Source organism: Bufo gargarizans, chromosome 10 (assembly GCF_014858855.1).
Source record: "Bufo gargarizans isolate SCDJY-AF-19 chromosome 10, ASM1485885v1, whole genome shotgun sequence".
Classification (NCBI taxonomy): Eukaryota; Metazoa; Chordata; class Amphibia; order Anura; family Bufonidae; genus Bufo; species Bufo gargarizans.
In genome coordinates, this window is record NC_058089.1 from 24,788,472 (window position 1) to 24,801,508 (window position 13,037).

A 13,037-nucleotide genomic window follows, 5' to 3' on the forward strand; every position below is an offset into this window, starting at 1 on the left:
TTGACTTTTTTTGTATTAAAAACACTTTTCTTTTATTGGTCGGATGAAATATGCTAATTTTTTTAGATAGGAATTTTGGGTTTTCATGAGCTGTATGCCAAAATCATCAATATTAAAACAATAAAAGGCTTAAAACTACTTCAGTTGTGTGTAATGAATCTAAAATTTATGAAAGTCTAATGTTTATCAGTACATTACAGAAAATAATGAACTTTATCACAATATGCTAATTTTTTTTTAGAAGGACCTGTATAAGGGTTTTGGAATAATATATGCTCCCATCCAGACATTGTCTCTTTTAGGGAAGGAACTGAACTACATACTGCATCCTTCACAGCAGCATGGCTTCACAGAACAAGAGTCCAGATGCTGGACTGACTGCTTGCAGTCCAGAAATTTCACCAATGGAAAACATTTGGCGCATCATGAAACGAAAAATGCGTCAAAGAAGACCCAGGACTGTTGAGCAGCTAGAATCCTACATCAGACAAGAATGGGGCAACACTTCTCTCCCAAAACTCCAGCAATTGCTCTCCTCACTTCCCAGACGTTTACAGACATGGTAGACATGGCCCTGTCCACATTTTTTTGAGATGTGTTGCTACCACCAAGTTCTAAATGAGTTAAAGGGAGTCTGTCACCATAATTTGCCTTCATACACTGCATGGAACGATGCTGCTGCTGCATCACAATGCGCATGTGTCGGTGGGATATCGGCCAGTACACTGGATGACGCAAGAGGCTTACAGGGCGGGCCAAGCAACAGGCTGGGGAGGGGTTATGTGAGAAGATGGAAGAGCGGCCTGGGTACCTACAGCCAGAACGCCGCCCCTGGGCACTTGCGAGCCTTCATTTACATATGAATAAAACTCAGTTTTTGCCCCTGGTGAACATCCAAACGAAAGGACAAAGGTACCATTTGACTCATCTATAGTTATGCTACAGCGCTATGTAAGCAGTGTATAAAGGCAATTTCTGGTGACAGACTCCCTTTAATTTTTTTGTTCATGAAATTGTCAAATGTCTCACTTTTAACATCCGATCTGTGTCCTATGATCTATTGTGAATTATAATATGGGGTTATGGAATTTGCAAATTATTTCATTCAGTTTTTTACTTACATTTATTTAAATTTTTACACAGCGTCACAACTTTTTGGGGAAATTGGGGTTGAAATAAAGACACCAGTGTTCATTACCAATAAGTGGTTAGACTGTAATACCATTAACCCTTTACGTTGTTCGCAGGGTGAGAAATATGATGGCAGAAAGGCTGACATCTGGAGCTGTGGAGTCATCTTGTTCGCTTTACTTGTGGTGAGAGCTTATGTCTTGCAGACAATTTCTAGTGTAATCTACCAAAAATTGTGTTCCTCTCTTCTAATAGGCAAATGCTAAAGAGTAATGAGAAGTTGCTCCTGGGTTGGTGTTCATACTTTTGTAAGTAGGGTAGCACTGGTAACCCCCAAAATCCAGAAACCTCACCATACAAACTACGCCTACAATAGTGTCTGCCGCTACAATAACCTCAATAACTTCCCGGCTTCATCAGGGATGACAGGCTGCATGCAGCATAATGCATGGAGGTGGCAATGAAACCTGTATGTATCTTTCAAGATCGCTACCCCACTATACTGTACATTAGGCTTTACTGTAGGGTTAAGCTGTGTAGAACATAATAGGTTGTAAAAGGAATATACTAGTTATTTATGACTTCCTATGAACCTCTAGGACAGTGGTGGCGAATCTATGGCACGGGTGCCAGAGGTGGCACTCAGAGCCCTCTCTGTGGGCACCCACCCCCTGGAGAAAGTCAGTGGTGTACCAATATCCCTTAGACTTTTCCTGCCATTCATCAGCACAGGGCGCGCTATGAACAGCACAGGCTGTGCACTGAATGTAGGCAGGCTATTATAGCTAAAGTACATGGAACATATACTATACGGGACTATAGTATTCAGGTTAATTTGTTGGCACTTTGCGATAAATAAGTGGATTTTGGGTTGCAGTTTGGGCACTTGGTCTCTAAAAGGTTCCATCACTGCCCTAGGACTACAAACTCTGGTGCAGGTTCAACCGTTTAAAATGATTTTACTACAATTTGCTTTAAAGGGGTTGTCCTAGCTACAGGCACTGATGACCTATCCTCTGGATAGATTATCAGTATCGGATTGGTGTGGGCTGATACCCGGCACCCCACCGATCAGCAGTTTCAGGGAGCTGGCTGCAGGAGGCTCTGTCCACCATGTAGTGGCCGTCCCGGGGTACTGCATCTCAGCTCCCACCCAGGTTTCCAATACCCTTTTCATCGAATACCCTTTTACAGAAAGGTATCCTATTCAGGATCCTTATCTAACTAGAAACATTGCATCAAATATGTACAGAGTACATTGCATTTAATAAACGTAAAGGAGAATTTCAAGTCCAGCAATACACAAACTACGGTGGAGACAATGGCCATATCCGTACTATAGTCTCATGCACACAACCGTGTCCATTTTGCCATCCTTAAATCGCGGATCTGCAAAATTTGGATCTGTGGTCCGCATTTTTTTTGCTTTCGCATTGACTTTAATGGGTCTGTGGTCCACATTTTGCGAATCTATCTTTTCGTGGAATGGACATTCTGATCCATGTGTTTTCCACATCCATATTGCAAAAAGATAGATCATGTCCTATACTTGGTCGCAAAGTGTGGACCATGGACCCATTGATGTCAATGGGTTCACAAAAAATACAGATGTAACACGGTATTTTGTAGGTCCACAATTTACAGACTGCAAAATACATACGGCCATGTGTATGAGGCCTAAGGGCATGTATCACCATGGTAGGTCGGGAAGAGTTTATAGTTCAACAAGCTGTAGATTTGGTCCCAGAATACCGAAGTTCAAAAGTCTACAAGTAGCATATTCAGAAAATATTAAAGTAGCTGTCCCAAGACATGTTGCAATGACAGTGGTGAAGCATAATGGGACAAATGCCTTTGGACAATACCTTTTTGTCAGAAGGGTAACCAGCTGAATAGCTGATCAGGAGATGTCCTGCTGCTGAGACCCTCTGCAATCACTTTTAAGGCTATGTTCATATTCCGGCAAAATGCAGGACTAAATACTGCTGCACACAGCGATATATTGCCCAGCAGAATGGACACCTTAACAGAAACCCATCAGACCCCATTAAAGTCAGCGGGATCTGTTGAATGCTAATACAGCCACGTGTCTAATCCTGTGCTCCCATTTTTATTTTTTCATTTTTCCGTTCCTACCCTGGAGCAGAGGAATGGAAAATCTTCACCAGAACCTGACAAGTGCTCAGTTTTCCTGCAGCACTCCCACAGGGGAACTGAAGTATTACAGCATCTCATTGAACTCAGTGGGTTGTCTGCGTAATGCTTGGACATACTGGATCCTTCAAAGCAAGGAATCCACTTTGCAGCCATTCAGACTAATAGAAGATGGGTCATGAATGGTCAGAATCCTGTAATTTAATAGCCGTGTCTAAAACCAGACATCCCCTTTCAATGTAAAACATAAATAGTTAGGCCATGGAAATGGATCACTTGTGGAATATAAAGACGTGATGTTTTGCATTTGTATATAATTAAATTGAGCGGAAATACTTCTTTATCTTCAGACAGATTTCAATGAGCTGAAGCTTGGTGAGTTTTAGGCTTCGTTATGAGGGATCTTTCTCCTCTGAGCATAAATATACCGTCTGATCCTTCAGAACGTTGTGTAATTATCTGCATTTACCACTGAGCGATTCTTCTCCTGCAGCCTCCTCTATGGACACATAACATCTCCCTGCAGATTACTGCAGCGCCAGCACAACTCAACGCTTTTATGAACACTGCTGTGGCAGAAAAAAGATGGCATAATAAAGTTTGAAAAGTTTATTATCTTGCTGTTCTTTTTACTTTAGTCGGATGTAACTTCTAACTTTTGCCAGCGATGAACGACCTCATTATTCGTCCTGTGGTAAACACTACAATAGGGTATTTCCTGGCAGCACAGGAAGTTTAGAGACATCGCAATATCAGTCTCAATAAAAATGCTGCAGGCTCATCCTCCATTATTATTATCCAGTATTTACAAGAGCGAGACCGTTTTATGCGTCGCTGTAGAGAGATGAAAGATGCTCAAAGAGCACAAGCAAGAAGAGCACCCATAGTGACAATGTGCAAATAGCTCTCCTCCAGAAAGAGAAGTCATTGCTATCCTGTACGTACATATACATTTCACTTTAGGAGGAAATTTGGGGTTTTTATGGGGAGAGGTGTCAAACTTATTGTTGCCCACAGCAGAGCCCCTACCCCATTATACTGACTTCTACGTGCACTGTATCTCACATTGTAGCTGTAGTTGGGGTGGGGGGGGGGGGGGGGGGATAGTATTCCTGTTAAATGTCTGGTGATCTGAAGCAGTTTAGCAGATAAGACCAGTACCATTGATGGTCAATGATGATAATAGGGATCATTTCTCCTATCTCTGGAGGTCTAGAGAGGTGTAAGGGCTAACATCTGATATTCCTAGTTAGTCATTTAGGATGGTGATTGAGGTGGAGTAATTCAAAAGTGTGTCTATAACTTCATTGTATTTATGCTAATTAAAGGGGTTTTCCATGACTTAGTGATCTGTCCTTAGGATACATCATCAATATATCAAGTGAATGGAAGAAACAGACTCTGCCACAGTGAACAGTATTGGTGCCGGGTTCTGGTGGCTAGTGGGACTGGTGGGGGTCGGACCCCCACCAATCTGATATTGATGACCTGTACAAAGGATACTGTAGGTCATCAATAAGTAAGTCCTGAAAACCCGATTTGCATCCAACAGATTCATAAGAGTTTGTATTTGTTATACAGAACTCCAAATCCCTATTTCCCTTCACACAACCATAAGTTACAAGGTAATATTTCTGCTACCTGCACCAACCACAATGGAAACTGTACTGTATTGGGTGTTATACAGCTCCCCCTAGTGGTGGCAGAAAAAAATAATATTATTAAACTCTTATTAACTGCTTCTCCTGAAATGTTCAGTGAAGGGCCCCAAGTACTAGACTCCAACTCCTCATAAGGCATCCTTGTATGTCAGAAACAGTTTTATTATATCCTTAGGCTGAAAAAACCTTCACCAAGAATTAACACAACAAACTACACACCATTGATCGACGTATTTGTGTTTGGCTTGGCCGAACATGCATATCAATGTGTATGGAGAGTAACACCTCCGACACTGCCAGTGGAAGAACCAAATAATAAGGATGAGCCGGGGAAAGGTTAGCCGGCCAGTCTATGTCCAAGAGTGCCTGACTGCCCCCATAATTTGGAGGGTTTAATGGATAATAATATTGGAAACTGGACGTATATTCTCGCACCCCTGGAGCTTAGTTTTGCAGGCAGAGTCATTGACTTTTTTTTTGTATTTCAGGGTGCCCTCCCATTTGATGATGACAACCTAAGGCAGCTCCTTGAGAAGGTGAAACGAGGGGTCTTCCATATGCCACATTTTATTCCCCCCGATTGTCAGAACCTCCTATGTGGGATGATCGAGGTGGATCCCATCAAGAGATTGACGGTGAGGAATATGTAGTGAATCAATGACAATGTACTTCCCCCCAAAAGTAATTTCAGCAGCAGACAGATGACATTATTAGTACTTCACCCTTGACAGCAGGTTGTTGGAGCATATATCTATGGCTGTCAATCACTGGTTAGCATCTCCCACTGGACTCCAAAGCTTCAGAGGTTTCAAGAATAAATTACAGGTTTTACAGAATTTTTTCCCACCAAACTATATATCTATCTGCTCAGCTCCTCCTGCTCTATAACATGCCGCTCACAGATTGCACTGCATTTACAACTTAGCAGGATCCCTTTAAGAATTATGTTGGAAAAAGACCACTATGTAGAATTCCCTCATGTGATACAGATCAAGATATTGATTATCAAACTTATACATCAGGCGTACAAAATGGTCTAAATGTAAGACAGCAAGGAAGCTGTCTTACATTTAGAAGTGGCGGAGGATCCACCGAGGTTATATACAGGCCAGCGCCTCCATATAACTGCGGCAGATCCACCGCCAGTGCAGGGCATTATTAAGACCGGAGTCTAAAACGCCAGTCTTAATAAATGACCCCCTATGTATTCATACAAATATCAGCAGAGCTAACTGTTAAACTAAAGCAGCAAAGGGCATCAGCAAAGACACTTGATGGGTACAATAAAATCAGTGCCAGGCCTAGCAAATTAGATTGGTACAACAACCAATGATCCACAGATATCAAAGGTTAAGAGGGGTAACGATGGGCTCCTTAATGGATTCTGAGCGGTGAGTAGAGGAACCCCAATTCAGTCTACTGAAACGGAGGGCCTTGAGCTGTTCCATAGAATAAATTAATCTTATGGGGGGATCAAGTGTCCAAAACTAAATGAAACAAATCTGGCAATAAAGGCTCTTGCCACATACAGCACGTGGCAGGCCAAGGTGCAAGCTGTAGGTGGGAGTGTCTCCAAATTCAAGAACCGCAATGTCAAAGTGTGTCTGGAGCAATCTTCTTGTTTAGATGACATGAGATAAAAGAAAATGTATTTTGCCAAAAGTTGTAGACGGAGGCACCAAACCACCACATGTGAAGGATCAAATCTGTTCCCCCACATCCCCTCCAGCAAAGCTCTGGGTAAGAGTGATCGGACTACTGGAGTAAGATACCTCCTAAGTAGAATCTTTCCATGACACCTTTCAAAACCTTTTTGGCCAACTAATTGCTCGCTTTGAATTGGAAGTATCAAAAGACACTTTCAAATCTCGCTCTCATTTTAGCTTATGAGGCACTTTTGTAAATTCGGGATAGGATACATAAAAGGATACAAAAAAAAAAGCAAAATGCCCTTTTACAGGAATCTCTTAAATAATGGATGAAGTTCATAGGAAGCTGAAGGCCAGGTTTTGGGGGTTTCTCTAAAATGTGCTGAACTCTGAGATAGTTATAAAACTCCCCTTGAGACAGGGAAAATTTAGCGGCTAGCCTGAAGATCCGAGAAGCTCAGTAACCGATTGTCAGCATAAGGGCTCGTGCACACAAAACAATTTTTTGTCAGTGTCCATTCCGGTCTTTTTTGCGGCCCGTATGCAGAACCATTCATTTCAATGGGACCATAAAAAAAAAAAAAGGAAATTAGTCCTTTCTGCAAAAAAAAAACAAGAACCTGTCCTATTCTTGTCCGTTTTGCGGATGTATCACGGATCCGTTTTTTTTTTTTGCGGGATCATGTTTTGCGGACCACAAAATGCATACGGTCGTGCATACTCCCTAAAGCTGCGAAATAGAGGAGATACCAGAGCTGTGCCAGAGGGCCAGGTCTCAGGACCTAGATGTTAAATAAGTGGAAGATATTTCCAATCTAACTCCCTTCTACTCTTGAAAGTGGAGACATTGCCTCTCCAGAGTAATGTACGAGTGTGCTAATTCTCACGCGCAATAGACACCCAAACTTCGGGTGCCTATTTGTTTAGTAAATCAGCAAAATCCATTAATAAAGTATATTAGAAAAAATAATTTTCAGGGATTTAGAACATTTTCCAAAAAGGTTTGTAAAGATTGAGTTACCTTTTAATTAATACAGTATAATAAAGTAATACACACCTGAAGTTTCCTTACTTTACTTCAGATAAGCGGCGCCCAGAAACGCTGTAAGATTTTTCTTTTTCATAATCAGAATGACGTCTCTATCTTATGTAGTCACGTAAAGGGTAAGACTGTAAATAGACAGAGGTCCATCAAGTCCAACAGTGTTGATGAAGGGGAAGACATAACCTCTATAAGGCGGATGTCATTTACCCCATATTAGGGCCCCATGTACACTGTGTGTTGTCTACATCCGTATGCCTGTGCGGCCATCCTGCAAAAAACTTCTGGTGAAAACTTCTTTCCTGTAGATGTCCAGAATGCCCTCTTGTCGTGGTTACATGCCCTAGGTATAAAAAAAATCATTAAAAAGTTCTCTGTACTCTCCATTAATAGATTTGTACCTGATAACCACCCGATCCCTTATTAACCAACTCTGCATACGCTCCAGTTCAGTTACGTCCTAAAATTGTGCACCCGATTACATCTCACTAGGGATTTGTATAGAGGCAAAACCGTGTTCTTGTCATGAGCATCTACAGGTGAAACTCGAAAAATTTTAATATTGTGCAAAGGTTCATTTATTTCAGTAATGCAACTTAAAATTAGAATATTGTGAAAAGGTTCAATATTCTAGGCTCATAGTGTCAGACTCTAGTCAGCTAATCCATACCCCCTGAGCAAAGGGGACCTGAGATTGTGACTTTAGGGTTTCATAAGCTGTAAGCCATAATCATCCAAATTATAACAAATAAAGGCTTGAAATATCTCGCTTTGCCTGTAATGAGTCTCATATATTAGTTTCACCTTTTAATTTGCATTTCTGAAATAAACGAACTTTGCACGATATTCTAATTTTTCGAGTTTCACCTGTATGCCTCTTGATGCACTCCATGATTTTATTTGCTTTGGCAGCAGCTGCTTGGCATTGGTTGCTAAAGTTAAAGGGCCACTGCACTTCACGTTTGATATGTCATACGGACATGTCAAAGCTTTTGATCAGTGGGGTCTGGGTGCTGAGACCCCCACCGATCATTAGAACAAAGAGAGAGAGGAGAGCTCGCATATGACACCCTCTCTCTCTGTCTGCTGTAGGAGAGGGGCTCAGTAAAAAAAAAAGTTTCAGCAGTTTTTGTGATACATGGGTTTAAAAATCAGTTGCTTCTGAGTTCCATCAGCTGACTGCTTATATGAAGCCTTGTCTCTGATCTCCTGACATGATTGAAGTCATACACTTATCGGTTTGATAAGAGTTTAGCTATAATAAGTGTTTATGATGTCAAGAGATCAGAGATGAGCCATCAGCTGATGGAACTCAGAAATGACTGATTATTAACCACATGTATCACAAAAACCGCAGAAAATTTTGAACGAAGACCAATTGAAAAAATGATTTTTAGCCCGAAATGAGTAAAAGGTTATCATAACCCCGATGATGTCCACAACCTAACCTTTAAGCATCATTTATGTGTTTTTTTTCCGGTTATCTGTAAGGTGTGCACTAACCTGAGGAATACGCGCTGTATTTTGTGTAGTTTCACAGTTAGAGCTAGTATGGATGACGTATAGCAGTATGTGTTAGTTGTATGTTTTTTCCTTTGCAGTTAGAAAACATTCAGAAGCACACCTGGTACATGTGAGTATTTAAACCGTAGCATAAGTGAGTGACTTGTGTGTATTGTGTGTTGTGTGTATGCCCTTTTATTAGCTGTATTTTCTGCACAGGTGTTTTATTGCATGCGTGTGATACGTTCATATGTGACAGAAATCTCAGTATATGCCGGGATGTCAGATAAATGTGTCTGTGAATAGGATATGCATGTAAATGAAGATCAGAAGCGCTGACAGATTGCTGTGTGTGTATATTAAGCCTACTGACAGCTAGATGGTTGGCAACACTACGCACATAGCACATGGGCAGATGGCTGTATACATGGAGACTTCTGACAGATAGCCATGTATACAGGCGTGATCGTCAGACATTATTTTCTTTTTTTTATACAGTGGGGGGAAGAATGAACCAGAACCAGAGCAGGCAGTTCCCAGGAAGGTACAGATGGGGTCTTTGCCGTCGCTGGAGGACGTGGACCCTGATGTGTTGGAAAGTATGCACTCCCTAGGCTGCTTTAGAGACCGCAACAAATTACTGCAGGACCTCTTGTCTGAAGAGTAAGAGTCTGGATTGGTATTTCTATTAATGTCACCTTGGAACATGAGCAAATCATGTTTGCGGTACCTTTCTGTATGTATAAGTGTGCTCATTCATCCACATTCTATACGGAAAAATGTCGTTTTTTCCCCCCAAGAAACAGCGCCACTCGTGGGCTGTGTCTGGTATTGCAGCTCAGCCTCATTCAGATTAATGGGGCTGAGCTACAATATCAGACACGGCACATGGACCAAAAACATTTTTTCTTATCTTATACCATCCCTTGAACCTGTACAGCCACAGATAATACCATGTATCTTGTATGTGCATGCCTTCCTGTTTTTACATGCTAAGATTTGTATGTTCTGATGTGGCTGCAATGTTTGGTGTCTATTACAAGAGCTTTTTGTAGCCAGATTAAGCCCAGCATGTCACGCTATTTTCACGCTCCCATAGAAATGAATGTAGGTCGGCAGCGCATGAGTGGTCCACCTTCCCAAACTTTGGGTGCATCATTATAGCGATAGGTGCGGTTCCCAGAGGTGGGACCCACACCCAAGTGACATTGGTGTCATATCCTAGCGATATGCCACCAGTTTTCCAGACAACTCCTTTAATGAGTACTGTGATCGAACTTAAAGTTGTTCTTCAGGACTTATAATATTCTGGGATATTGATGGCATATCGGTAGGACCCCCTTCTATCTCCAGAAAAGGGCCCCTTAAATGCTGGGAGAGCGCGGATGAGTATGCGCAGCCACCCTCTATTCTCTGCTATGGAAGTTCCGAAAATAGTCAAGCTGTTTCCAGCTGTCCCTTAGTGGTGAATGGAGAGGTGGCTGTGCATATGGACGGCTTGCTCTCCATTTACCGCTATGGGACCCCTGAAAATACCTGAGCTTGCTCGCTAGTCAGTTTTTAAAATTTCCTTAGCAGTGAATGGGAGAGCAAGCTGTGCAAGTGCGATGTGTTCTACCTCGCTTCAGATGCCCCATTCTGGAGACCGGAGCAGGTCCTAGAGGTGGAACCAGCGACTATCTGACATTGATGGCATATTATTGTGCAGGGATCAGCAGCCTCCGGCACTTAAGCTGTTTAGAAACTACAACTCCCAGAATGTTTCATTTACTTCTGTGGGAGTTAGAAGAGCAGCCAAGCATGTTTGCATGCTGGGAGTTGTAGTTTCACAGCGCCGAAGGTTGCAGATCCCTGTTCTAGTGACATGCCATCAATGTCCCAGATGGGGACGCCTCTTTAGTATTAGTAACTCCAACTACCTAATCCTTCTTTCCTCCTGTGACATCTTCCATCAGAAGAAAGTCGGGACACCCCCATAATTATAACATTCATCTATATGTATAGCCACCCTTAGCCACACTTTCTTTCAGGCCAAAAGCCAAAGATTGCCTTTAGTAGGCTATAGAGGGGAAGCAAGAATTGGGCGTGTATAGGGCGAGACGATAAGTGTGTCAGATTGTCACAGTGATGCAATTGAAGCATTACGGAAAGTAGGCTGTTAACCACTTGGGGTCCCCATGAGGACTGTCAGACATCTAGCCAACTATCAGTATCAATTATTCTGCAAGTCTTCGGTCCACATGTCTCTTTTGTAGAATGCAAGATTTTATTGCAGCCAAAAGACTGGACAAACCCCATTTTTATAGTGAGAACAGAAGCTGAACTTTGTCTAAACGGCTTCTTGCTTAATATTCAGAGAGAACCAGGAGAAGATGATTTATTTCCTGTTACTGGATCGTAAGGAGCGGTATCCCAGCCAAGAGGATGAAGATCTCCCCCCAAGAGCAGACGTCGGTAACGTATCTCCACTCATTTCCTATAATGATAATACTTTTCATTCCTTGGTAATTCTCACTCATTTTTTTTTATAGACCCCCCTAGAAAAAGAGTAGATTCTCCCATGTTGACTCGTCATGGGAAGAGAAGGCCAGAGAGAAAATCTATGGAGGTGCTTAGTGGAACAGACGGCGGCTCACCAGTCCCCGCACGTAGAGCTATTGAGATGGCACAGCATGGGCAGAGGTAAGTTTCATCACTCATGTACTCACCTAGCCCTGTTCCCCCAACGAACAAAGCACATCCTGCAATCTCCAGCAGGCGCAATGCAGTGACGTCAATATGCCTGTTGGGCTAAGAGAGCGCAGGAGCAGAGGGCAAGCTGGGGAATGATCCTCGGCCTGTGCCTTCTTCTACTCAGCCCAGCAGGCACGATGCTGTTACTGCATCTTGCCAGCTTGTGAGATACAGGCCGGGGAATAGGGCCCGGGCTGTAATCAATTACAGACATCCATTACGGCCTACCCTCCTCCACTGTGGGCCCTGTAACAGCCACTACAGCTGCTATGGAGGTAGTTTCACCATTGAATTAAATGTTTTTTCAACTTTCTTATGTACTATTTCTTCACATTTGCAATATCTCTACTTGCTGTTTGTGAATGGAAACATTCTTGTTGCACCCAGAGACTGTAAAAATACAAACCTAATGCTTCCAATGTGGACAATCCAATGGGCTGAGTTGCACTGGCTGTAATTACCAATGTGTTCTGGCTTCCAGCTAATATAGGTGTCCACTATGTGGAGGGGTTTAGGTTATATTACCAGTTACTTTCCATCAGTATCATTTTTATTAACTCATTCCAGCATGGTGGCTCAGTAATTAGCATTAGTGCCTAGCAGCGCTGGGGTCCTAGGTTCAAATCCAACCATGGACAACATCTGCATGGAGTTTCTATGTCCTCCCTGTGTTTGCGTGGGTTTCCTCCGGGTTCTCCGGTTTCCTCCCACACTCCAAAGACATACTGATAGACTAAGTTCATGGAAATGTATTAGACATTCTTGGTTACTGTAACTGATTAGACTCCACTTTAGAGGTAGCCATATTAGATGGATGTCAGCTGAACCTACCAAATACAGCAGGACCATCCAAACATCTACCATGCAGTGCGGTGTCTTAACTCCTGGCACCCTTTGGAGAGTGGGAGGAAACCGGAGAACCCGGAGGAAACGGACACAAACACAGGGAGAACATACAAACTTATCTCTTGACCAGAGGATAGGGGATAGCTAACTGATCGCTGGGACCCCCACTAATCCAAAGAACAGGGGTTCCATGTCCCCGTCCTGATGGAATGGCAGGCTGAGCATGTTCCCTGCCCATCCATTCATTCTTTATTGGACTGACAGATATAGCCAGGTACACTGCACCGCTCTTTCTGGCATTCCCATAGAGAACGAATG

The 13,037-nt window shown here is 42.6% G+C and overlaps 1 protein-coding gene across 1 annotated transcript in view; it reads left to right on the forward strand.

The window, feature by feature from the left end:
- BRSK2 (BR serine/threonine kinase 2) overlaps positions 1 to 13,037 on the forward strand; it is a 134,364-nt gene that overhangs the window by 88,915 nt on the left and 32,412 nt on the right. Inside the window, exons 7-12 of the mRNA XM_044270104.1 lie at positions 1,248 to 1,316; positions 5,435 to 5,581; positions 9,239 to 9,270; positions 9,639 to 9,803; positions 11,497 to 11,594; positions 11,672 to 11,822. Of these exons, the coding sequence (XP_044126039.1) occupies positions 1,248 to 1,316; positions 5,435 to 5,581; positions 9,239 to 9,270; positions 9,639 to 9,803; positions 11,497 to 11,594; positions 11,672 to 11,822 (662 nt within the window). The remainder of the gene's footprint in view (positions 1 to 1,247; positions 1,317 to 5,434; positions 5,582 to 9,238; positions 9,271 to 9,638; positions 9,804 to 11,496; positions 11,595 to 11,671; positions 11,823 to 13,037) is intronic.